The 25,148-nt window shown below is 48.7% G+C and overlaps 1 protein-coding gene across 3 annotated transcripts in view; it reads right to left on the reverse strand.

Moving 5' to 3' along the window:
• NTNG1 (netrin G1) overlaps nucleotides 1–25,148 on the reverse strand; it is a 260,055-nt gene that overhangs the window by 109,712 nt on the left and 125,195 nt on the right. For all 3 annotated transcript variants that reach the window (XM_045816854.1, XM_045816856.1, XM_045816855.1), the window contains exon 3: nucleotides 16,547–17,187. In XM_045816854.1, coding sequence (XP_045672810.1) covers nucleotides 16,547–17,187 — 641 coding nt within the window. The remainder of the gene's footprint in view (nucleotides 1–16,546; nucleotides 17,188–25,148) is intronic.

The following is a 25,148-nucleotide window of genomic DNA, read 5'->3' on the forward strand; positions in this document are numbered from 1 at the left end:
CAACCACATTTTGTTTTTAAATGTTAGAATGCTTGTATGTTACTTCCAAACCCATCAAGCTGCTTATTTTTAAGACGTCCACTTTGCTTTGAAAATATAACATAACATATAATAGAGATGAAATAAGACCACTAACAAAAACATGGTGGTTTACAAAGAATGACTAATTTTAATTGGGTTTCGAAAGTTATTTCTTTTTTTTAAAAGATTTTATTTATTTATTTTTAGAGAGGGAAGGGAGGGAGAAAGAAAGAGAGAGAGAGAGAGAAACATCAATGTGCGGTTGCTGGGGGTTATGGCCTGCAACCCAGGCATGTACCCTGGCTGGGAATCGAACCTGCGACACTTTGGTTCGCAGTCCGCGCTCAATCCACTGAGCTGCGCCAGCCAGGGCTTTGAAAGTTATTTCTTAGTCCTGAGTAGGTAGCTCAGTTGGTTAGGGCATCGTCCCAATACGCCAAAGTTAAGGGTTCAATCCCCCATCAGGGCACATATAAGAATCAACCAATGAATATATAAGTGAAACAGCAAATCATTGTTTCTCTCTCTTTCAAACTGGTAAATAAAATTTTTTTAAAGTTCAATAAAGAAGAAAGTCACTTCTTCCTTTTCTACCATATCTTCTTCACCAGTGGCCCACTCTGATGGGCTCATGTAATTTTCCCTGCAGCCGCTAACCCTCTGCTCTGATGCCCTCACGGCCCCTGGCTTTGTCCCTGAGCTGCAGGTGCTTCTTCCTGTCCCTGATCCTGAACTTCCCCAGCGCAGAGCACGTGTTCTGCCTTCCTGAGGCAGACTCCCCAGAGCCAGAGGAAAGGCAGAACTCGAAACAGTGTTCACCATTGCATGCCGAGGAAGAAGAATCCCAGACTCCTTTTCTGTCTCGGATGATCCTGGGACAGCTTCTTCCCCATGATGCTGTCCAACAGAGTCGGCGGACACTACAACTCTGCCACTGTGTGTCCAGTGGACAGTGTTAGGGCTGTGGGACGAAACAACGAATCTCCCATAACTACGGTTGTCTTTCTCCAGAGCCCGGCATGCAGAATGTCAGAGCTGGCCGCCCATCGCCAGTGGGGTGACCACCCTCCTGCCGCCCTGAGGAAATGCGGACAGTGGGTCTGCATTTCTCCAGAACTCAAGGAGCTGAGCTCAGAAAATCTGCACGGGCTCTGATGTGTTTGCAATGCCCAGTTCTCGTGTTTGTGGGGATTTCTGCCAGTGAAGAACTCCAGAAATAACGGTCACGACAAACTGACCCTGCTGAGGTCTTTACAGGGAAAGGACACAATTCAGACAGATAACAGAAGCGCATTACTGAAGCTATGCTAGAGTGTGAGTTGCGTATTAGTATAAATAAAACTCAGTCCAGCAGCATAGAAAAGAGGAGTTTGTAGAAGGAGAGAAAATATGAATGGTTAACACTGATACAGCCCATATACGGTAGCGAGACTAATAAACAATCATTGAGAACAAAGCAAAACCGCTTTTAAGTCATAATATTCTATTGTAAGTACCATTCCTGAGATCATAATAACCGTTATTCATTTAAGATGTACTTAAATGTTGCCTACGTTAATACTATTTACAGTAACTCATCAACATGGGTGCCTTTTATAGGTGAGGGGACTGAGGCTCTGAGATATCGCTAAGTTGTGTACTTTTTAAGTCTATCAAGTAGCAAGTGGAGGAGCTGGGATTTGAACCAAGGTCTACCTGCTTCGAGCCACCCTGAGCTGCCTCCCCATAGAAACCAGGGCTGGTTAACAAGCACCTACCTCAACTTAATATTTTCTTATTTTCGTATGTATCAAAAACTCTGCTGTGGTACGTGATCTCCTCTGGCGTCTTATTGTGGTAGGAAAATAACGCTGGCATCTTTACCTGTGCTGTTGTTAGCAGCGAAATCTAATGGAACGATCAATATCAAGGAAAAGGGCAAATAATCACATTGCCAAGAAGCCTCTTGGTTTAAACTCATCAATGCTAAGCAAATATTAAACGTGTAACCCTGAGAGATACCCCTTTGTTTCTGCAGCGCTCCTGTTTTCCATAAATAACATTTATGTTTAATGAAAACAGGATTAGCTTGGTATTGAAAATCGAGCCTGTCATTCAGTCTGATTAAACAACAGCCCATCTTGCAAACCCAGCTTTTACTCAGTGCTTCTGTGGGTCTGGAACCGGCTCGACTGTGAATACATTTTCTGGATTTATCTCGATTTGGGAAGGGAGAAGAAAAAGGTGTCTTTCTGAGTGAGCACTAGTATTACAATAGGGCATTAGATATCTTCAATCATTAGATACTATTCAACAATTCGAACTGCTTAGGAAAAACAGTTTCCTGTGGTTCAACGCAACATATGGAAGTCATTGTTTAGAAATAACCTTCAGGAAGGAGAGACGATCAGAAGGTCCTCTAGCAAGCTTCCTGCATCCCAGAGGTCCTCCTCCTCCTCCCCTCCCTGCTGTTACCATGGCAACCGTGTGCAGGTCCCAATCACTGCAGAGCACGCTGCTTTCTAATTGCGAAACGTCTGCAGACCCATCCAGATGGTAGCAACTTGAGGGCAGGGACGGTGGCTTTCCATCTTCGTAGCTCTAGCAACTGGCGCCCTGCCAGGACCCAGTAAGCGTGAGACGCTGAAGGCCTTCCATTTGCTGGTTCGGCGTTTTGCACTTTTCAGAATTCTTGAAAACTGGGGAGGTGAGGCAGGTACAGCGGCCCTCCTCCCCCCCCCCCCACCTCCGCCGACCCCCCTTACACACGGCTTCGCTTTCCGTGGGATCGACCGCGGTCTGAAAAGATTAAATGGGAAATTCCACAAATAAACAATTCATGAGTTGTAAACTGCGTGCCGTTTTGAGCAGCGTGATGAAACCGTGCGCCAGCGGGGACACGAACCTTCTCTGGGTCCAGCGTCTCCACGCGGTCGCTGCTCCCCACCCGCTCGTCACCTGGTGGCAGCCCTTTCAGAAGTCAAACCGGGAGGCAGTACCGCAGGGCTTACGTCCAAGCGACCCTTATTTTACTTAATAATGGCCCCCAAGCACAAGAGTAGGGATGCTGGTGATTCAGATAAGCCAAAAAGAAGCAGTAAAGCGCCCCTTTAACTGAAAAGGTGAAAGTTCTTTACTGGAGACATTGTATCACCTTACATTATCACAAGAAAGGTGAGTACAGTACAGTAAGATATTTTAAGAGAGAGACAGCATTCACATAACTTGTATTACAATACATTGTTATAGTTGTTCTATTTCATTATTAGTTACTGTTAACCTGTTACAGTGCCTAATTTATAAAGTAAATTTTATTGCAGGTATGGATGTATGGGGAAAAACAGTGAATATAGGATTTGGTACCATCTGTGGTTTCAGGCACCCGCTGGGTGTCTTGGAACTTACTCTCCGTGGGTAAGGGGGGACACTGTATTATTTCCCAAGCTACAGTTTGAGATTAGAATCCAATATGATCTGATTTCCAGTTAAATGATGCTTTTACTCCCTCCTTTTTTTTAATTACCAATTGCCATATTCTCACAAAGCTTATAACATCATTTCGATTTAAATAAACCTAACTGGTTAATCTTTTCTTTCTTAAGCCACCAACAAATTATTTTTAAAGTGGCAAAACGTTGCATTGCATTAGCAAATTTAATCAAATGGTTACTGCGAGTTCCAAAATGAACTTGTTTCCTCTTTTTCCTTTTTTAATTATAGTGTATTCCCAACACCCTCTGGCCTAGTTTGAGTGTCTCTCACACGTGACAGCATTCCACAGTCTACGAGCTGCTGAGGTTGGGAAGTGGTGGCCCGCGTCCCCCTGGAGGGTGACGCTGCAGCCTGTGGAGAGTGCTTGACCTCTTCCTCTGGACCGGTCACTCCGAAACCCAGAGAAGACCCCGTCCTGTGCTCACACCGCACTGTGCTGACTTTCCGAACCCACCGCCGCTAAAGAAGCGGAGCTTTCACCGCAAAGCTCGCTGAGTGGCCCCAGGGAGCTGGAGAGGCTCCTCTGAACCAAGAAAGGCGTGGTTTCCTTCAGACCGTACTCAGCCACCAGGTGGGGCAGCAAAAAAAAAAAAAAAAAAATGCTTCGGAAGTGAATGTAGATGAGATTTCTCCACTGATCGGCTCGCCCCAGCTAGGACTGCAAAAGCAGGCAAAATGTTGTTCAAGGTTTTGCTTGCATCTTCAAGATTCCCTGAGAAGCACAATATTTTTCCTTTCTTTCTTTAAAAAAAATGTTTCCCAAAGGAAATAAGACATTCACAAGATATTTTTGTAATAGACTCTCCACCCAGCATTTTACTCTCTCCGCGTAGATCGCGAGCCTATTTTCCAGCTCTGCTGGAAAGCTCACTGAAGGGTCAAAGCATCGTCCTACAATACCAGTTTGTAACGACCTGAATGCATTCAGGATTATATATATATATATAGAATACTTCCTAGGTATTCTGGTGTCACTCAGAAACATCAGTGCTGCCATCAGGAAAGATAATTATTCCTCTGCTGATTTCTAAAGAAACATTTGTACTTGGGCAGAAACTTAAAACCGTAAAACAGTAATGTGCTTTATTTGTCAATCATCAAGAGGCCAACTGACTCATACATTCCCTGACAAGTACTTATCCTAAGTCTCCTCTCTCAGCCTCTCATGAAATTAGTCTCATAATTCTAATTTCCCATAGGCCATTATTGCCACACTGAAGCTAAAACAGGAGCTCGTTAGTGTCTCAGAGCGGCACCTGCCTCAAGTTCTAAAACATCGACCGTGCCGTCACAGTTCTGGCTCCCCAGGATGAAAACTGTGGCCACACCTCGTGGGTGCCCATCTCTCTCACCTCTGCCGTCTACTCTCGCTGCCCCAGACGTTCCCTTCCCCCGGAGTGGGTCACTGCTCTGCTCTGTGACTTTCAAGGTTCTTACACATCTCCCTGGCTGGTATAACTCAGTGGATTGAACTTGGGCTATAAACCAGGCATCGCAGGTTCGATTCCCAGTCAGGGCACATGCCTGGGTTGCAGGCCATGACCCCCAGCAACTGCACATTGATGTTTCTCTCTCTTTCTCTCTTTCTCCCTCCCTTCCCTCTCTAAAAATAAATAAATAAAGTCTTTTAAAAAAAGAATAAAAAAAGGTTCTTACACATCACAAATACAGGAACACATTCCCCCCCTCCTCTTTTGTTCTCTGAAAGGTGTTTGAAAGTTTGGTAAGAGATGAATGAAGCAAGTAGGAGTTCTGGGAGGGAGCCCGAACGCTGAGCTGGATGTCACCGTGGTCCTTCCAGGGGACGCAGGGCTCTGAGCGCGTAGGCAAGTGTTGTGGGTGTGGGCGCAGGGAGACGGGGAGGCAAATCTGAGCCTCTCTATTTTGTTTTCTACGTTTTCCTAGAAAAGCAGAGGAACAAAAGGAGCCTCGCCGAATACCTTGCCTCTCTCCCCAGTACCTGGTTGGTCTCCAGGGCCCTCAAACAGCTGCGGTCACATGTAGTCCAGAGTTTGTATTGCTATTTGCAGGAGAGGTGGCACGGTAGGAAATTCTGGGGCAGTCCCAGAAGTGGGGCCTTGGGCGCAGCTTTGGGAGGTGGTTAGAATTACCCGGAAACGCTGCAGTGAAGTGAGGCATGGACGTGGAGAGCCCTCTGACCCGGCCTCTTAGACGCTGGCGGGGGTGAGTGTCCATCCCAAGTCTGGGCAGACCCAGTCAATGCCCACGGGGCTGGGGGCCCAGCGTCTGCCTTCCTCCGGCGGTCCCGAGACCATGGGCCTCTGGCCCGTGAGCACGACTGGCTGCAGTGAGGTGAGGGTCCTGGGAGCCCTTCACTGGGGAGTGGACTGGGGGCTCCTGGGAGAAAAATGGGGCCACTCAGGGACCTGGGTGGCTCCTGTACACTCGTAAGTCCTTGGCTGCTGCATCCAAGAGACAAACATCATTTGAAGAAAACTTCGAGACAGACAGTGATATGGAGATTTCACTAAATATGTATCTGGAGGACGAGAGGAACCCATTTCTTTTCACTGGGCTGGTCCTTGCCCAGGGGAAAAAGATCATGAATCAGAATTTCTGGTTTTAAGAGCCCCAGTCAGACGAAGAATAAAAGAAACAATGGCTGTCTAGGCAGGGTGGTATTTATTCAGCCTGCATGCGCATCTATGACTCGGATCAATTTCATTCTCTGACTTTGGACAACCGGTGGAAGCCCGAAGCTTTGCCATTCCGGTATATTAGACAAAGCGTTGCCAAACATACTGGGCTCAGTGCCGACTCCCTTGCAGGCTTATGTAAGGAGGACGCAAAGGCGGCCACAGGAGGGAGGTGGACAGGGCGCAGACACCTCCCATAGCTGGTTTACCAGACGCTCAGCAGGGTTTTCCGCCGCCAGGCACCCATTCCCTCAGCCTTCACGTGTGTGGACCCCACTGCGTGCCAGGCCCATTTCTAGGCACCGGGGGCAGAGCAACAAGTATAAAACACACGCTCCATCTGGGTCTAAATTCTGCTCATGCAACAGTAGCCTCCTTGGCTAATTTATTTATCCATTCTGTGTCACATCTGTGAAAGAGGAACGAGATGACATTATTCCAAGGCTGCTTCCGTTCCAAAAGAAGGGACTTTGCACGGCAGTGCCCGTGGGGTGGGGCGCAGACGCCGCCCCTGTAATCCCGACACGGGAGTTCACCACGCCACCGACTCCCAACCCGCCAGATCGCTGACCCCTCAGGCGCCCCCTCCCATCGTCTCTTGGCCCACCCTCTCCCCATCTGTTCCCTGCTCCCAGCAGCGCCAGAGGGTCTATAATTACCCACGGATGTCACCCATATGTTGTAACAGCTTCGCTTCCCTGATATTCTGGTAAGACAAAGCGGAAAGGCAGCCAGGGCAGCGACACGGTGCCCACGTGGGCCGTCCCCCTGGGCGGTAGGTAGGGTGAGTACCCCCGGGTGCTCAGTCATTCCTCGCTGACACTCCCAAGGAGCAGGAGAAAAAGGCAACGTGCATCTCACTGCAGTCAGCCTGTGGTGCCAACGCCAGGGGGGAAAAAAACTAAAAGAGAATACATTAAGGACTAGTTAGTCTCGTTTTCCTTTAAATACATGATCTTGGTTTATTGGTGTAATTAGAGTTGGAAGCACTCACGTTGGATGGGACAGGCATCCTCCGGCGTCGCTATTTCTCTCTGAAACGCACCAGATTGCATCGGTTGGCATTTCATTTTTTACATCTTTGCTGACTCCTCCATCGCCGCTCCTCCAGATTCAAAACAAAACAAAAATATCCCTATCTAGTCCAATACAGGCCTTCATTTCCTGCAGCACCTAAGTGCACAGCTCTCCCCAAGGTTCAGAAAACGAGAGCAGCAACACCCAAAAGGAAGGCATTGCCTCTCAAGGCTAGCCTGTCCCTGCGAGAGCCTCGTTCTTCTCACCTAATGCAGTAACGACAGGGGAAGGATGGTAGCTAAAATTAGACCTTGCTCTGAAACATCAGTCTGTTCTGAGCAGTGCAAGTGATTCACACACACGTGCACGCACACACACACGAGATGCCTTCACTGCCTTCATTTATTTCCCTCCATCGTATGAAGACTCCCTTGATATTGCAGATTGCAGGAGTCTTGTGGGCCCCAGAAGAGTTCTGTGAACGCTAATGCTTCCACCGTATGAATAGATGGTTTGGGTTATGTAAGTCTGGGAGGCTCTGGTTAAATAACATGGAAGCCTTTCTTGACTGTGGGACATCTCATGGGCTAATCTACACACAGCGGCTCTCCGAGAAAACATTGCAAACGTTTCCCAGATGTGTTAGGGCACTGCAGCCTTTGTGGGGACAGTGGCCCCGGGAAACACAGCACCAGACAAGCCCTCCCATGTCAAAGATGAGGACACGGTGCTCGCTGTGGCGGGGACTGAGCCCACGGGGTCAGCAGCATGGCGGGAGCTGGAACCCTTTTCCCTTGACTTGTACCCAACGTTTCCTTCTGCAATGAGACCAACAATGATTTCGAGACCCTGATGTCTTGTTCTGTCCTCTCAATACTCTCCCAGCACAGCGTGCATCGTCCTAGGGGCCGTCAGCACCGGACAGTCGGCACAGCAGCCGTCCCGACTGCAGAATATTCTGGGTCGGGATCTGTGCACCAGCGGGATGGCAAGGCTCCTGGACCACGTATTGAAAGCCTCAGTCCATTCATTTCAAGGGGAAGTTTGGAAACATATTCATTGATCAAAACATACATAATTTAATTTTATTATTATTACGATTATTAATCATCATCCTAAGATATGTTTATTGATTTGAAAGAGAGAGAGGGATGGGGGAGAGAAACATCCATCAGTCGCCTCCCTCACGCACCTTGACCGGGAATCGAACCCGCGATGGTGCGAACGTGCGGGGGCCGGCACTCCAGCCGACGGAGCCGCTGGCCCGCACCAAGCATAAGTATTGGAAAATTTTCCTTTCTCCCTCTGCCACTGAATGACCCTGTCGAGATACAACTTTGTTCCCTACAGAGAAGAAGTAGAAGAGCAATCATGAGTTTACATGCCGTTAGTTCTGGTTAAACTAACCTGTTTGGTTCTAACGGCAGCTCATGGAATGGGAATACAGACCTACGTTGCAATGAAATCAGCCCCTCTCTCCACACAACCCAGGTATCACGATAAAGCCCGAGATCTCAACACACTTGGTATTGTATTCGCAGAATGAGCAGATATGGTGTCTCTGCTGAGCCAGCGGTCAAACAGATCCACAGAGACCCTTACACTAAATAAACATCACCCAACGGCATGACCTCCACTAATGTGTTAGGAAATACTTCTGGGCCTGGTGAAGACAAAGAGCAAGACCTTCTGAAGATGCTGACCACCGAATTCAGACAAAAAACCACGGCTCCAGCCCTGGCTGGTGTGGCCCAGGGGATTGAGCGCTGGCCTGCGAACCAAAAGGTTGCCAGTGTGATTCCCAGTCAGGGCACGTGCCTGGGTTTCGGACCAGGTCCCCAGTAGGGGGCGCACGAGAGGCAACCACACACTGATGTTTCTCTCCCTCTCTGCCCTCCTTTCTTCCCTCTCTCTAAAAATAAATATTAAAAAATCTAAAACAAAAACCTACAAAAAAACACAGCTCCAGAAGTTGGAGGAGCTGAGCACGCCCCGTCCCCACTGTCTGGTCCTGGGGATGGAGCTGGGCTGCAGCTTCCCAGGCGAATGGGAAGTTGAGCAAGGAAGAAAATCATTTCACGGTTTCATGATGTGGTACTTTGCCTAAGTGTCCTTATGCTTCTTAAGAAGGAGATATCTTTCCTTTAATGACCCACTAGTTTTAAAAAAATCGATGGTGCCAGAGAATCCAGGATAAAAAGACAAGCCCTTAAACTGAGTTGTTTTTCTGCACACTAACGAAGTTCATAATTTAATTGGAGGAATTATTAGATACATTCTGTCCCTATAATGGTGCAAACCTCCGAGGAAAATGAGCTGCTTATGCATGTATTCTCTTTTTAATTCAGGAAATCCTCAAGGATGCGAGAGAACACGCTCTGACTCCGAATGGCACTCAGTCGTCCACTTAAAACCAGTTCACACCGTAAATCTTGATTCTCAGTGTCTCCACTGGAGTTAAAGAGCAACATTAGTGTGGTGTTGCTTTTCTTATGTTTAATTGTGGTTACTGAGCTTTTCATTTGAACACTCTTATTTATTGAGCTTCATTCTCCTTTTAAAAGAAGAGCACATTCAATTTTAAAATTTTGGATGGTAGAATAGTTAGGAAAAAAACTTGGAGGATAGGATCACTGGCTTCAAATTTAAGAAATTTTGCATATAAACAGGTAGACACATACGTCCAATACAGTCCTGGAAGAGAGGATGTGACCTCATGATATGTGGATATTAAGAAAAAGAAAGCACACTGTCTTCAATGAAAAGATTAACATTTTAAAAATAAGCTAAGGTAGTGGGCCATTTCCAAATTTATCCATTAATCTTTGTGGCTTGTTGGATGATGGCCATGAAGCAAAAGTAGTTGCTGACATTGAGGGTTTATGGGAAAGTATGAGAAAAAAATCAATATTGAGAAAATTCAGTTCATTTACTTACTTTTTCTCCCCTCACGAAGTGAGAAACTATCACCACAATTTTATTTTACCAGGAAAACACCTCGCCCTCACCCAATATGACGAACCAGCCTAATCAGACATTATAAAGTTGATGAAAATGAGGCAGGGAGTTCAGGTAAACACACGGCAACTCGGTACAGTAAAATACCAAGCCAAAAGTCACACAGAGGGGGCCACTTCCAGAACATTCTGAGAAGAACAGAGCTGTGAGACTTACTGGGAGTTTCCTGGGTCTGCAGTCTGCACTGAGCTCACTCATGGCTCATGTAGCTATAAAAGTCTAATGAGAAAGCATAAGGTTTTGTAATTAGTCTGATCTTGTCACTTTAGTATGTGTGGGATTTGTTTTTTTGTTGTTTTTTTTAAATCATGGACCTGCTTGGGTCCTCAGTTTTCTCACCTGTGAAATGAGGTGCAACCCCACCTACCTCACAAGTCCCCAGGGAGGATTACTTACCGGGAAGAAACTACCTGCAAGACCCTTGCAAGCAGAGTGCTATCCGGGTGTGAAAGATTGCTACAGAAATATTAATGGGAGCTATTAGGATTTCCTTAACTCATTCCCTTCTTCTGATTCCCTCCTCTTTCTCAAATTATTGCTCAATTTCCTTCAGAAATTATCTCCTAAATGACAGTATGCCACAGTTCTGCAAACATTCTATAAATGACCACAGTCATCTATAAATATAGGGGCAAAACCCTGTCATATCGATGCCATCCATTCCCTAAACCTCAGCCACCACCTGCAAGGTGGTAACATCCAAACGCGTGTATTTCCGACTCAAACTCTTTCTGCAACACCAGAGAAGTGTTCTCAAATCCTTAGGGGGACTCTCCACTGGAACTCCTGCCAATGGCTTGCCTTCAGCCTTCTTTCCTTGAAATCTGATTGGCTCCCCATGTCCTATGGGTGGGGCAAGCACATTTCAAACCCTGGTGTTACAATGGCTCTGGGGGAATCCTGGGAGCTTTCCTGGACCCTCCATCTGAGCATCAGGACTTGGGGTGACAGGTGTCCCACGACTGAGCAATGGCCCGGCCCCACTGGCCTCTCCCTGCAGCTCCTGGAGAAACGCAGCCCTGTTGAGATATGCCGTAATCCCACTGCCTTAGAATGCTCCTCCCCTGTGCTTAGTTGATGCAGGAGAACCTGTGTAATTTTACATTTCTTATGGCACTGGGGACTTGGAGGCCCCAACGTAAGAATCCCTCAAAGATTCTCGGAGATGCTGAAGGCAGAAGGGAGAAGATGGAAGACCATCTCCAAGGACTGGTCTGCTCCACCACTTTCCAGCTGCTTGGAGTTCCTTGCCATGATGTGCTGGTTTAAGCGTCATTGTCCACCTGAAAAAAAAGTCCATTCTGCCCTCGCCCCTGGGCATTCCACAGCACGTATTTCAAGTCACCGTGCAAACGCCGCATCCTCATCAAGGATTTTGCTGGGCTTCCTGGATTACATGCGCATGCTCTCTGTTGCCAGCGCACTTTCCATGCTCGCACGGTGGAAGTGCTCACCCCCCGACCCCCACCATCCTTTTCTGCCTGCGTGTCTGCGGCCCCCTGGACATCAGCTTCTCACGAGCACCGGCGACACCTGTGAGTCTCCGTATGTCCACCGTCCCGCCCAGCGCCTGGCCCAGCGTGGAGGGTGAGTATTTACTGCTGATGGAAAGGTGTTACAAAAGCAGAATCTGCTAAGCGGTGGTAAAACCCAACTTCAATAATTAGGACTAATTGGGAAGAAGGAATGCGTGCCAGCCCCGATGCTCTGGCGCCTCTCACATGAGAGGTGAGGAGTAAATATTCTGGCGGACGGATTCAAACGGTGGGTGGGAAACACACTAGGCGAACTGGCAGGATGGCTGGCTGGGAGGCCTTTTGTCATCGGCAGATCGCTCCTGCGTTACATATTTTTCCAAATTATCTGAGAAAACACGGAGAACGCCCTGCTGCTTTTGTACCTCTAAACTCCCCCGCGGCATTCTTGCTTGCTTAATGTCACATATTTTTCTAGTCACCAGTTGGAGACCTTGATTCCAGAAGGTTGAGTTCAACCTCCTTCTGTCCTAATTATAGCAAATACCAAGGTGGTGGCATGCAGACAGTGAGGGTTTACGGGCATAGCTGGTTCCTACCGGGGGTGACAGCGCAGGGGCCAGCCTCACCCCAACCCCCAGCGGCTCTGTCCCTGGGCCTTTCCAGACCCTGGGATTAGACAGGGACAGCGTGGCTCCGAGCTGGGGCAGCACCAGAAAGCTTGGAGAAGAGGAACTTCTTGCCGGCTCTCCGTGGCTCCCTTCCCGGAGATGAACAACAGAGGTACTGAAGGCAAAGTCCGCTCTGCAAACAGTAACTGAGAGCCAACGACCTGTAAAGAGCGTGGGTAGGCATGGCGCTGGGTAAGACCCGGGTAAACACCACTGAGGGAAATTACTGACGGTTCTGTGCGGGGATATTGTGGAACAAGGAGGGGAGGAGGGATGTGGGTGCGAGTTCTCCAGGCCACGGAGAAAAGTGCTTACAGTTCTGTCCTAAAGTTCTTGAGGTTGAAAAAGAATTTCTGTGATCTGGCGCTGGAATCAGTATCGTCACTCATTGCCGACAGCACACCTTACAAATAAATGAGCACATTTTCATACACTCATTTGTCTTTCAGATTTCACACTTATTACAATAAACCGCATCACTTCCTTGAAACTGTTTACCTCAAAGAAGCAATAAATAAGGTTGAGTTTATAGTCTATAAAATCGATGCCTCTGACAAATACAAGGGTCAACTTTCCATTTAATTATGAAATGCTTAGAAGGAAACAAAACATGTAAAAATCAAACCTCTCCATGTGTAACTAAGAAAACATTTCAGAACATTTAACAGCTCATGAGTTTAAACTTGCTGCCAGTGTGGAAAGATGTTCAGAACAAACACCTCCTGTCCATTCCTCCCCTCACCTCTCGTTTGGGTAGATCTTATTTATGCATTAGAGGACCTTTTTGGCCATTAAAACCATCTTGCTTCAGCAGTTAATTAACACAAGTACCATAATTTAATACAGTTAATGCTACTTGATGTCCTTTAATGTACCTTCCATTAGTGATATTATTGTAGCATTACCCTGTAAATTAAAATGAGATCAAGACGGAGAGAACCACTCTTTAATTAAGGCGCTGGCACACTTGACTCATCTATTATTCATTAGAGAAAATCAGCCTGATTTACTGAAGGAGAGCATCCGTAAGTCAGAATTAGTCCGTGCAGATTATTAGGCTGATTGGACGGACCGCCACGTCCCCGATCGCCAACAGCCATCTTTCTCCTCCAGGACCTTAATGAGCACGCGCTGAGAGGAAGGAAGAGGCAGCACTGTGAGCACGGAGCCAGAGAGGACCACGGTACTTACGATGGGAATATAGGTTCTGCCACCAAATAGGCACAGAGGCGTCACCTGCTAAAAAGAACCTAAATGCGACGTTTGTCTCTCTCATGACAATCACGACGTTATTTTTACACCCCACAGTAGTAGCAGGTGTGAAGCGCAAACACCCTGCTCACTGGTACGCCAAAAAGAAAGAACTGGAACTCACAGCCAGCTCAGAGGTTCTGCCACTGTTTTAGTTTCACAGCTTAGTATTTCCAGGTGAAAACGCGTGGACGCTCTGGCCACACGTCTGTGGCAATTTCCCTCCCTTCCCCAAATCACTCACGCCAGCTCCCACACTCTAGTGGAGTGACCGGCAGAAAAACATCATTACAATGATCACGTGCGGGCACGGGAAAGGCATGCTCGTTCAGTGTTGCGAGTCAATTCCATGCATGGAGGAAGGAGGCGTTGACTGAAACCACCGTTTTGGAAGGTTTCTATTGGCGACGTTCTTGAAAAGGAACCTTTGGAACTTCCCTCTGGAGACCATCAGTGAATGCTCCCACGCGTGATGTGCCGTATACGAAGAAGACAAACTAGGCTGAAGTGTTCAAGGGTAAAACATCTCCCAGCTTCTGTGCGGAGAGATCCGTGGCGGAGGCAGCGGCTCTCTTCAGTGGTTCCGCGATCCCTTATATAACTGAGAAGCTGGAGACACGCCCGAGCCTTCAGGCCTTGCTTCTTAGTCCCTCCCCTAAGACTAAAAATACCCCAGCCATCTGGCGCCTCCACGGTGCATGCCAACGGCCGTTTTGCCCTGAGGAATTTGGAGAGAATTTGGAGGTAGCAGGAGGGGACCTTAAGGAAGGGGCTCACCTCTCCTGCACCTTCCTCCCTTGCCTGGCTGCTGGCTCCCCAGTGATCGCTGACTGGTGAACAGGAAAAGACAGTGGAGGTGAGTCCCAGGGAGAGGGGGAGGGCCCCTCCAAACTCCTGGGAGCCAAGGAAATGCAGTCGGGGGACACCGCCCGGATGCGGGACAGCAGAGCAGTGTTGCATCCGGCGGGATTTTACATTTCTGACACGCCGTCTGCAGGAGACAGTGCGTCTGACCCCAGTAGAGAATGCATAAAAACCTGTAGCTTCGAAGCGTATCCCACTCTTTTGAAAATAATCAGAAGGTACAAAAGTGAATGTGCAGTAAGAGAAATATGCCCTAACAATGGTTATTTCCCAACCAAAACCCTTCACAAACTGTCTTCTGTACACGTGGAAAGTGCGGGTGGGGGAGCTGGGCTACAGGGACTTTGGCTTAGGCTAAGGGTCTCTCGAACTGCGGAGAGGCTGACCTAGAGAACTCCACCTAACAATGTGGATCCCACGAGGATCTAAATTCAAACCTCCACTTATGTAGTTTGACATTGATTCTTGTGGCTGCACAGAATACTGGTTGCTTTGCTGTGGAATGCTATTGTGAATAATACCAGCATCACTTATTTGTATATTATCACAGGGCCCCAAAATAAGATCCCGGGAACTGATCAGCTCCTGCTAAGATATTCATGAACGCAATGACGGTATTTCACCTCAGACAGCAAACTCCTGTGTAAGGCTACGGTTCCCACCGGGTCCTCGAGGTCCTCTGCTCACACGTGGACTGTCTTCTACGCCCTGGAACCCATAAGCTCACAATTGTACCAGAGCCTATTTCTCTCAGAAACATTGCTTCGCTTTAAAGATATCATTATCCGACATGGCCGTCACCTTGGTGAAGACTTTTGAAAGAGGTTCCGTTGCTAAAGACCCTCAACTCTTCCAGGGGGAACAGGAAGCTAGACCAAAGCTGGAGAGTAGGGGGCCACCCATTTCTGCCACTTCCCAGAGTCCAGACGCTGGAACCTTGACCCCCCTACTGTGGAGGTCATGCCCGCTGCACCGTTCTGTGTGTCCACGCTGGCCTGTCCCCTCATAGCAGCGACCTGTTCTTCCCTCCGGCACACAAATATAACAGCACTGTGACAGAAGATGAGTTGAGACAGCTCTCTGAAAGGCCAGGGAGCCTCAAGACCTCAAGACCCAGCATCTGAAGACTGGGCTGCCCTAAGGAATGCTGGCTAATAACCCTGCCTTATTTGTTTAAATTTTATATATAACGAAACCGATATGATTCATGTACCATTCATATTCTTATCTTCATGTATTCTGATTTAAAAGCTATCCTGGCATTTTTAGAATGATGACTGCTTTGCTCTGCTCTCTCTTTTTCCCATGTTGCAGTTACTCCACTTACCTTTGGTTTTCCCACCTCAGTGTCTCCCGATCCAGCCTCTACCAGCTGGTTCTTTTGACGACATACCACGCTTAAAAATCGGGTTGACAATCTCTACTGTGGTGGCTCTGGTTCTCATTATTCCAGTGTTTCATGTAAACACCTTCTGAATACCTGGGAACCTGCTCAGCTGTGTCTCCGGGACATTATCAAGACCAAGGGCAGGCCTGACCGTGTGACCCACTGACGTTTGCACAGTGGCCCATCTAGAACTGACCCACAGAAGGAAGGGAACCTCACTGAGGTCCCTGTTTCAAGTGGCAGCGAGTCTCTTTAAGACAACAGCATCTGAAAACCTGAAAAATATGGCTTCCCTTTACCAGGAAACACAGCTTTCACTTCCAGAGCTTTTCTGTACAACGTAACAAAACAGAGAGAGCTGTGCCATGTCGAAACCCTCTCTTGCGTATGAAAACAACAGAAAGATGTATTTCTTGCTTTCCAGCCCCTTGTCTAAGATGCTTCCCCTAACCTGCCCCCGCCCTGCCCTGTCTGGCTTTTGTTAAAATTCCAAGAAACCCCACCAGGTTAGCTCTAACGACTGTAAGTCTGGGGTTACAAGTGGCTGCTGAGTCACAAGGCTCTCACGTGCCTCAGGGCCCACCCATAGGCGGGTGCCCTTGAGAAACTGGGGCAGCAGGGAGTGACGACTACCCCTCTACCACTGCCGGCCCCATGCCCTGGCATGTTCCGTGAATCCCCCATCCTCGTCCGCGGGGACAGACGCCCTCTTACCTCCCGTGCACCTTGATGTCTGAGATGGCGTAAAAGTAGCGAGCCAGGTGCAGCTCGTCCACGTATATTTCCCCGACGGCTGGTCTCAAGAGCCGGATCCTCAGGTCTGTGACCGTAAAGAAATCTCGGAGCTTCTTGGTTGTATCCAGCTGCCCGTACAGGGAAGCCATGTTGCGTAGCCAGGGCCCAGCAAAAAACGCGAACCTGTCTTTGATCTCAAAGTGGATTATCTTGCTGTTTGTCATGTACCCCGTGGAGTACTCTTCGGTGCAGATGATTTCTAAGACCGTGTGCTGGGATAGATCCTTCACGGACTTGGGGTCCATGTGGAAGGCATCCAGGCAGTCTGTGGCGTAATACTGGTAGGGCTGCCATGTGCGCCCGTAGTCCAGAGATTTCTCCAGGATCATCTGGTCCGGCCGCCCCGACTCGAAGGTGATGACGATGTTGTCCGTGAGCTCGATGGTTTTGCTCCAGGACAGAGTGATGTTCACCTGGAGAGGCTTGGGGTAGTCCTTCCAGGTGGCGGACTGCCAGAAGGTGGACGGGTGTCTTCCTTCGAAATCAAACATCAGCTCCGGGGGGTGTGCCAACTCGGGGGTGCTCGCGTCACACTCGTTATTGCACATGTAGGGGTTGCCCTGTGGGAGAAGAGAACAGAGGGTGCGTCAAAACACGGGCTCCACCCAAGTCTTGCCATAGGGCTGTTGCTGAGGAAGCGGCTAGAAAAAAAAAAAAGGAAAAAAAAATAACCCGTTTGCACTCATCATTTTTATTTGCTTCAACTGGAATCTCCTGTATAATTGCTTTTAAAAAAATGAAAAAGAAGAGATATGCTAATTTTCTGGTCTTGTTGCCTTCCACGCGTGCTTTTTAAGAAAGGAAAATAGTTTATCTACCCCGTCTGCACTGGACCAATCCTGCGGTCCCAGCAGCACAGAGGCACCAAGCGACCGTCTCGCACACAGCTCAGTGCCGCTGTGACCTCTCAGAAGGACGCTTCGGAAAGGGCGAGGGAATCCCTGCCTGCCTCAAGGACGTTCCTCACAAGCACAGTTCTTTCAAAAGCCATTCTTCCGGCCAAGCTTTAGACTCAGCAACGAGCCGTAGAGACCTGTGTCCTGTTTTGGGAAACGACACCCCCATGCCCCATTCCGGCTCCTTTTGGCTCTGCCTCAAACCCATCATCCTTAGCTGGGGCCCTGCTCCATCAAGCCTGCTTTGAAAGCATTTACTTTGTTCACCACAAATCATTAGGATGTGGTGCGCTCAGGGCTCTGGGGCTTGGTCCAGACATCTGCCATCCCGTTAGCTAGAGGCGCGGGGATTGCTCGGGGAGGACTTGGGGGCGGGCATTTGCTCCAACTTAGCAGAACGGGAAGTTCCAGCAGAAGATTAGGAGGCTGTGGCAAAGAGCCAGGGACCCACTGACTTGTCACTCTGGGCTGGCCACCGTCAGCTGTCCGCAGAGGTTGATCGTTATGATCGTTTTCCCTCTCACGAAGGCTACTTCCTTCACGGTCCGATCCAACAGGAGGCTAGAAGTCGGGCTCCTGGCCACCCCCACAACTAGGGACCACACCCAAGAGAGCTGCTGCTCTCGCCTTTCATCAGGAGCTTCTGTGGCAAACGACCCAGCTCCCGAGTTCTGTTTATTTTGTGTTTAAGGAAACAAGCGGCGTCCTTTGGAGCCAACCGTGCAGATGTTTCTGGCTGATCCTGTCCTGGGTAATTACAAGACTCGACCCTCAGACGTTGCCTTGAGGCTTCCTCTTATAATTACAATTAGATCCCCCTCCTCTTCACCCACTGGGAGCTGGCCAGCCACCAGACCTGCAGGACGCCTGAGCTGGGTCTCACGTGACGGTCTCACACGTTAGACGCTCACACACTCAGTCCCCAGCTGACGCGTGTGAAATGGGAGACGGACATCGGAGAGCTGCTCCGGCCTCCCCAGGGGTAACCTTCGCCTCCCCGGTCAGCTAATACTCTCACCCTCCCTTCCCCATTAATGCAACTGGATCCCGGCGCCGGCAACAGGTCTGGGGGGCTCACGGAGAACGGGGAGGGGGCTAGAGAAAGAGGAGAAGGTCCGTAATCTGAGGAACAGAACTGCTTCGGAAATACCGTCGAAGCATCAGTGATCATGGAAATGTTGCCGTACTTTGCTCTCGAATTTCAATTCCCCATTCCTGATCCCAGCGTCTGTGGCACTATTTATAGTAACCCCTTCAAAACGAGCGGAGAGGGGAAAATAAGTTTCTGTTCCAGGTGGAATAAAGCACCAAATGTATTATTATTTAAACTCTTTTAAGCAGAGCAGAAAGCCAGAAGCAAAGCTCGACAAACAGGCAGAGGCTTTTTATGGAGGGCTATAAATACTGTGGAATCTGTCGGCATTTATACATTCTAAATATGTGTAAGTGCACATTTTACTGGAAGGGGTCAGATTTACTCAAATCACACCTTCATTTGAAGTTTACTGAAAAAAAAAACAAAACCATAGTCCCTGCAAAATCCATCAGCCCGTAGCCATCTGCACGATGGTTAGACTGGATGCTTTCACCTTCCTTCTGACAAAAGCGTCTTCCTCTGAGGTCAAGGGTATCAAAACCCAGGATAGCAACCCTGCGGGATCGCCTATGTGAGCTCTCAGACATCTGTGGTGAGTCGTGTTGAAAGATGGCATTTCTTTGACTGTGGCAAGGATGCTCGACACTTCTCAGGGGGAAGAGGGCATGGAAACCAAGGGGGAGACACGGAGGCCTGGTTCTGGGAATAGGTCGACACTAGCAAACCCGTCTTAGAGAACGTGCTTGCAGATGTCTGTCTGAAAAGCTTTCATTCCTACGGCCCATCAAAGGTGTGGACAGTCGGCACTGTTTACATCGCATGTATAGGTCAGGCACCTGACTACCTTATTCCAGGGAATCCTTGCCATCCCTACCTTACGGAGAGGAGCGGAGACACAGAGAAGTGTCAGGTCACTTGCCCATGGTCACACAGCAGAGTCAGTGAGGGGCAGAGCCAGGACCCCCTCCTCCTGCCCCTGTCCTGGCCTGCCCCACTCCCAAGGCAATGGCCTCCCCATGATGCAACCCAGCCTGAGTGCAGGGCTGGGTGGTCCAAAAGGAAGGACCTGAGACTAAAAGAGTTTGGGAAGCACAGCCTAAGGCTTTGTGTTAGAGAGACCTAGTGAGCTTGACCATGCATCTAAGGTGCCATGAAGTGCAGCTTTCCTGAGCTCATGCAACACCTAGTTTCAAAGGCATCTCTGACCAGGGGCCCCCTTTTTGCCCTGGGAACCCCTGCTTCTACGGCACACAGCCAGTGTTCCGAAGAGCACCCTTTGAGACCCTCTGCTCCGTATGGCTCTTAAAACAGTAAATATGTGAGTGCCAAGGAGCTCTGCAAACCCCAAAGCTTTAGCTCTTGGATGAAGACGTGCTCATGAAAACACTCAGTCCCTGCTTTCTATCACGGGGACACACTCCCGCTGGGGCTGAGCAGGACAGCCAGCCTGGGGTGAATGCTGATGTTGACACCACGGTGTCGGCTGTCCAAACGCATGCCGGGACAAGGAGAGAGCTGCACTGCTTTGCACGGATCTGGGGCTTTAGGCACCCGAAACAATGAGAGGAAAGCCTCGTGCCTTCGAGAATGGCCTACCATACTTGGTAATTGCTGATTGCCTACTCTATCACTGTATTTAAGGCCCTACTATGGGCTCCCAAGATCCAGCAGTAAACACATCCGAGTCCCTGCTTTCAACAGAGCATCTATCTTAGTTGGAGGAGAGGCACCAAGTAAACAGATGTATAATGTTTGATAATGTTACATGCTATGGAGAAAAATAAAGCCCATTAAAGGGAAGGATAGCATCGGAGGAGGGGTTTTGATTGCCATTTTATCCTGGGAGACTGCAGAGAGCCTCACCTCGATGACATGACATTTGTGCAGACTGAGGACAATCCCCAGTTTGCACTGGAGATGATCCGAGGTTGACCAGAAGGACAGTTCCGTCCTTCATCTGACTTTATTCGTCTTAGTGGTAACTTTAACATCATAAAAATTTATTAAAATTGATGAGTAAATAAATTGTTGCACATGAGAATCTAAACCAAATGACTGCAGATACGAAAAAAAAAAGAAAGAAAGAGAGAGAAATCAATGACACTTCTTATTTCTTACTCATGCTCTTCGAGGAGATTAATGATTTGATGGCCATTAACATAACTTGCTGAGAGACGACGGCACCGAGAGAGAATCGGCAGGATGAAAAATATGACTCTGGTCTCCCGAGGAGAAAGCCTGCATTTCAGGTGAGAGAGAAAGGGAAGAAGGACAAAGGAGCCGAAAATGTTCCCGTCCTAGAAAAAGAAAGCCCGAGCAGAGGTTTTTCTGCTAAAATACTGACAGTAAATATTTCACAGGGTTGTGATCTGTAATACTGTTGTTACAGAGAATTATCAATATAAAAATAATTGCTGTTAAAGGGATTAGATTAATTACATTTTCAACCACTTCAGCCCCGCCCTAATCCTGTCTAATACCATCAACAAAGAAATTCACATAAGAAAACAGCTTCTCGCTACTTGGGAAAACAAAGAACTTCTTGCAGCTAAACCCAACAGACTCGGGCATTAGTGAGTGTAAGTAATTATTTTGTAGCCAGCAGGCAGCCTAAAATAGATCTCAAACCCTACAAGCAGCAGATCCTCAACCGACTGTCTGTGGACAAAGCAGAAAATATTTATGACTGCACTGATAATATTTACACCATTGAGATGCCTAAATAACTAAACAGATATGGCTGCTAAATAGTTTTTATAACAATGAAAAGAAGAAGAAGGTTGGGATGTTTCATGTCATTTAAAAAATAACATTGAAGCTTTACCTCTGGGAGAATGGAAGTTAGTGTTTCATTAGCACTTTGTAGCCCAAGTGGAATACGTGGTTCTTCTTCCCTCCTGTGCTTTCAGAACTTAGAGGGATAAGTATCTTTTTGAGACATGCTTTCATTGTTTCTATTGATGGAAGTGCCTTCCTTCTGGCAAGTGACACTTCGGAAAAACAAAGGAAAAAAACATCCGTTCACCTAAGATCTGCCAGACCCTTCACAGTTTAAAAAAAGAAAAAGAAAAATCCCACATAAGCAGTATCAATGTGATACCGGCGGTTCCGCCACTTTGACCTTGCCCTTCCTGGCTATACTCCTTGGCAAACTATTGGGCATGACAGCTGGAAATGCAGGGGGTTCTCATGGGAGGTTTCGCCACTGCACTGCGAGGTACATGCCAAGCACGCGTGCGTGTGCGTACAAGTGTTGGTGAGAAGCATTTGGGGTCACAGTCTGATGGTGGGAAACTGAGGCAGAGCTGGCTCACATTCACTGGCATCTGGCTAGTCCGTGCCTGTTGCACTGGTGACAGTCATCGGAAGACACAAAGGAGCAGCAACAGCGTGCTGGGATGGCAGCCCCGACCTGCGCTCACTGTGACCTTGAAGCAGGCCTCACGGTGGCTTTGCCAATGCAAGGCTCCGCACGGGTGGGGCACGTGTCATGGTCCACAGTGTACGGCGCAGCTCGGATGAACCGAACCCTGCTGCTCCCGCGTCCTCCGGACCGGACCGCCTCCTTTTCTCTCTCACGGCAGCTCATTGGGAGCCCACCAGCAGGGCAGTTTCTGGGAGGTTGCTGATTGGTCTCTCTCTTTTTTAAAGATTTTATTTATTTATTTTTAGAGAGGGAAGGGAGGGAGAAAGAGAGAGAGAGAAACATCAATGTGCAGTTGCTGGGGGCCGTGGCCTGCAACCCAGGCATGTGCCCTGACTGGGAATCGAACCTGCGATGTTTTGGTTTGCAGCCTGCACTCAATCCACTGAGCTATGCCAGCCAGGGCTGATTGGTCTCTTTACATCAGAGGTGCAATTTGGGGTGGGAGGGACCCTTATCTGGGTCCCTTCTTGGACCTCCTCAGTGCCTCCTCCCTTCCCCGAGTCCCATCCGCTCCTGGATCCTTGCTCAGCTCCAGGGCGAGAAGGCGCCTCTGTCATGACTTTTCTGCAGAGTCTGAGTCTGGATGCTGACGCCCGCGGTCACACTGGGGTGGCCCCTCTGGGGCTTAGAGCGTCGTTGCTGGTGTTACGGAGGACAGAGAGCCACCAGGGCCGTCAGGAAGTGCGATCCCACATGGCGGACAGCCGTTCCAGGAATCTGAGAGGTAACTGTCCTCACCGTGAATGCTGGCAGGCCGTGATGACCGCAGCGATGGGGACGATCCTGTGCGTCCTCGGACAGGAAAGGCCCACACAGTGGCAGGTTCCACGGACACGAAAGGCAGCAGTCCCCACAGACGGCAGCGCTGTCTCACTCATGACCCGCCCCGTTTGCTGGCACTCTGAGCCCCAGCGTGGGGCAGCGCTATGGGCTGCATGTTGCGGGACTGCCCCCCAGTTTAGCTACTCTGAAACTGCTGAGACAAAACCACATATGGGTTTTTCAGAGCGCGAACCCCAAATTTTCCCCTGGGAAATACGGCCACGGTGAGAATGAGAGAGGATAACTCTCTCATTTGAACTCTGGAAGTCAGAAACGGACTGCTCTGTTTTCTAACGAGACCCCTCGCTCGTCCCGAAGATTCCTTCCCAGTATCAACACGGGCTCAAGACCCGAACCTGCACCTGGTCAGGACTAACGCCATGTGGGCTCTTGAACTTGGGAATAAAGACGGAGGGCTTAGGCTTTCTGCAGTGAGAACGCTGGGAGCCATCTCCGATTAGGGGCCGGGAGAATCATCTGTGTACAGCCCCGCAGAGGATTATGGTTAGGGTTTTCAGACTGGTCAAGGCTTCACAGGTCAAGGTGGACCAAGCTTCTAAGAAAGAGGCAAATGCATTCTCAAGCCACAAGCCACACAAATGGATCCTCTGTAACAATCTAAATCATTATTTTGCATATACTGAGGAAAATAGGAATATGAATGGAATCAAGGGGGACTGGAAGTGAATGTCTACGGAAAATCACTGTAGTAAGATGACACTGTTGTAATTGGTAGGAAAAAATGCTTTTAAAGTTTATTGTCTTAAAAACAGCACTTAAAAATCTTTGGCACAATATTTTGTCTTGCCCTGGCCAGTGTGGCTCAATTGATTGGAGCACCGTTCTGTAACCAAAAGGTTGCGGGTTCGATCCCTGGTCCAGTCAAGGAAGGGAGGCAACCACTCGATGCATCTCCCTTGCATCCATGTTTCTTTTTCTCCCTTCCTCTCTCACTAAAAAAACAATGAAAAAAATATTTTGTCTTCTAGGTAGTCTCACAATAGACCAGAAAACAAACACTTAAATCTTAATCATACAAAGCTGAAGCGAGCTGTGTGCATTTTAGGTGGAAGTAACTCGAGGGGAGTTAAAACATCACGAGAGTGGGAGTGCTGGGAGTCCCGACATCACCACGCAGGGAAATTAGATTGGGCATTTTGAACTCTGAAGGTTCTGCCTAGGTTCTCACAGACTGTTTCCTTCTTTCCTCACTCGAGGAAGCGAGTCCAGGGCCACCTGAAGCCCATTTTCTGAAAGCTGCAGCCTTGAGGGGATGCAGAAACACAACTGCACCCCCGGGCGAAGGCGCCTTCATGAGAAGCAGGAAGACGACTTCCTAATGTGGCCCTTTCCAAGGCGCCGGCTTCCCTGGCCACCCCAGCTTCTCACACTCCGTACTCCTGTCAGACTCCTCCCTTCCAGATTCAGCCGCTGCTTATTGGGCATCTGCGAGGTTAAAACCACTATGCAGAACGCAGAAATAACACAACAGAGTGTTTGCAGTTTAGTAGTAGAGAGCAGACTGATGCAAGCCATGCTCTCGTGTTTCCCTAATCAGATTCTTGTGCTTCTAGTGGGAACGCACTGGGTGTTCTCGAGGGTAAACAGAGTCACCGCCGACACCATGCGACCCCTTCGAGTGCCCAGTCCACCTCTCAGTACATAATTAATTAAAATTATTTTTATAGTAGAAACAGACAGGCATTTTATGGAGTACAATGCAAAAAAGAATTTGTAAGCATTTTTAGGAAAAGTCACAAAGATATTTCTTGCTTGGGACACATTAGCAGGTACGGTTCCAAGCCCTTGGACAGGGTACGAAGACAAAGGCATCAGGAGGGCTCAGCTCGGTGACAATCATTCCATTCCACCCCCTTCCTGCATGGGAGATGTCACCCAGACTCCCCTGGAGCGGCTGTAGCCACGCCCACCTTACCCAGGCTGAGACGGCGGTTTAAACCATCCCAGCGTCAAATTCAGCTGGAACATACATGCAGTGCTCCGCCCCTGTGGCGTTCTCTATACCCTAACATCTGCTCATCTTTAAAAAAAAAAAAAAACAATGTGAATCTGTCATCCTCCTTCCACCACATTATGACGCATAATATGGACTGCAGTGGCATGTGCCTAAGAAATGCCTGGTGGGTCCAGTCCTTGCCCGCCCATCAGGAGGTCTGGCTCAACAGACTGGGTTGCAACCAGGAGCCTGCATGACTCCGATGCAGAAGCCTTCTGGACCACAGTTCGATGAGCACTGGTGTTCTGTTGAGAAGGAGCCGA

This window comes from Phyllostomus hastatus, unplaced genomic scaffold, assembly GCF_019186645.2.
Source record: "Phyllostomus hastatus isolate PE091 unplaced genomic scaffold, TTU_PhHast_1.1 phas_scaffold_216, whole genome shotgun sequence".
NCBI lineage: Eukaryota > Metazoa > Chordata > Mammalia > Chiroptera > Phyllostomidae > Phyllostomus > Phyllostomus hastatus.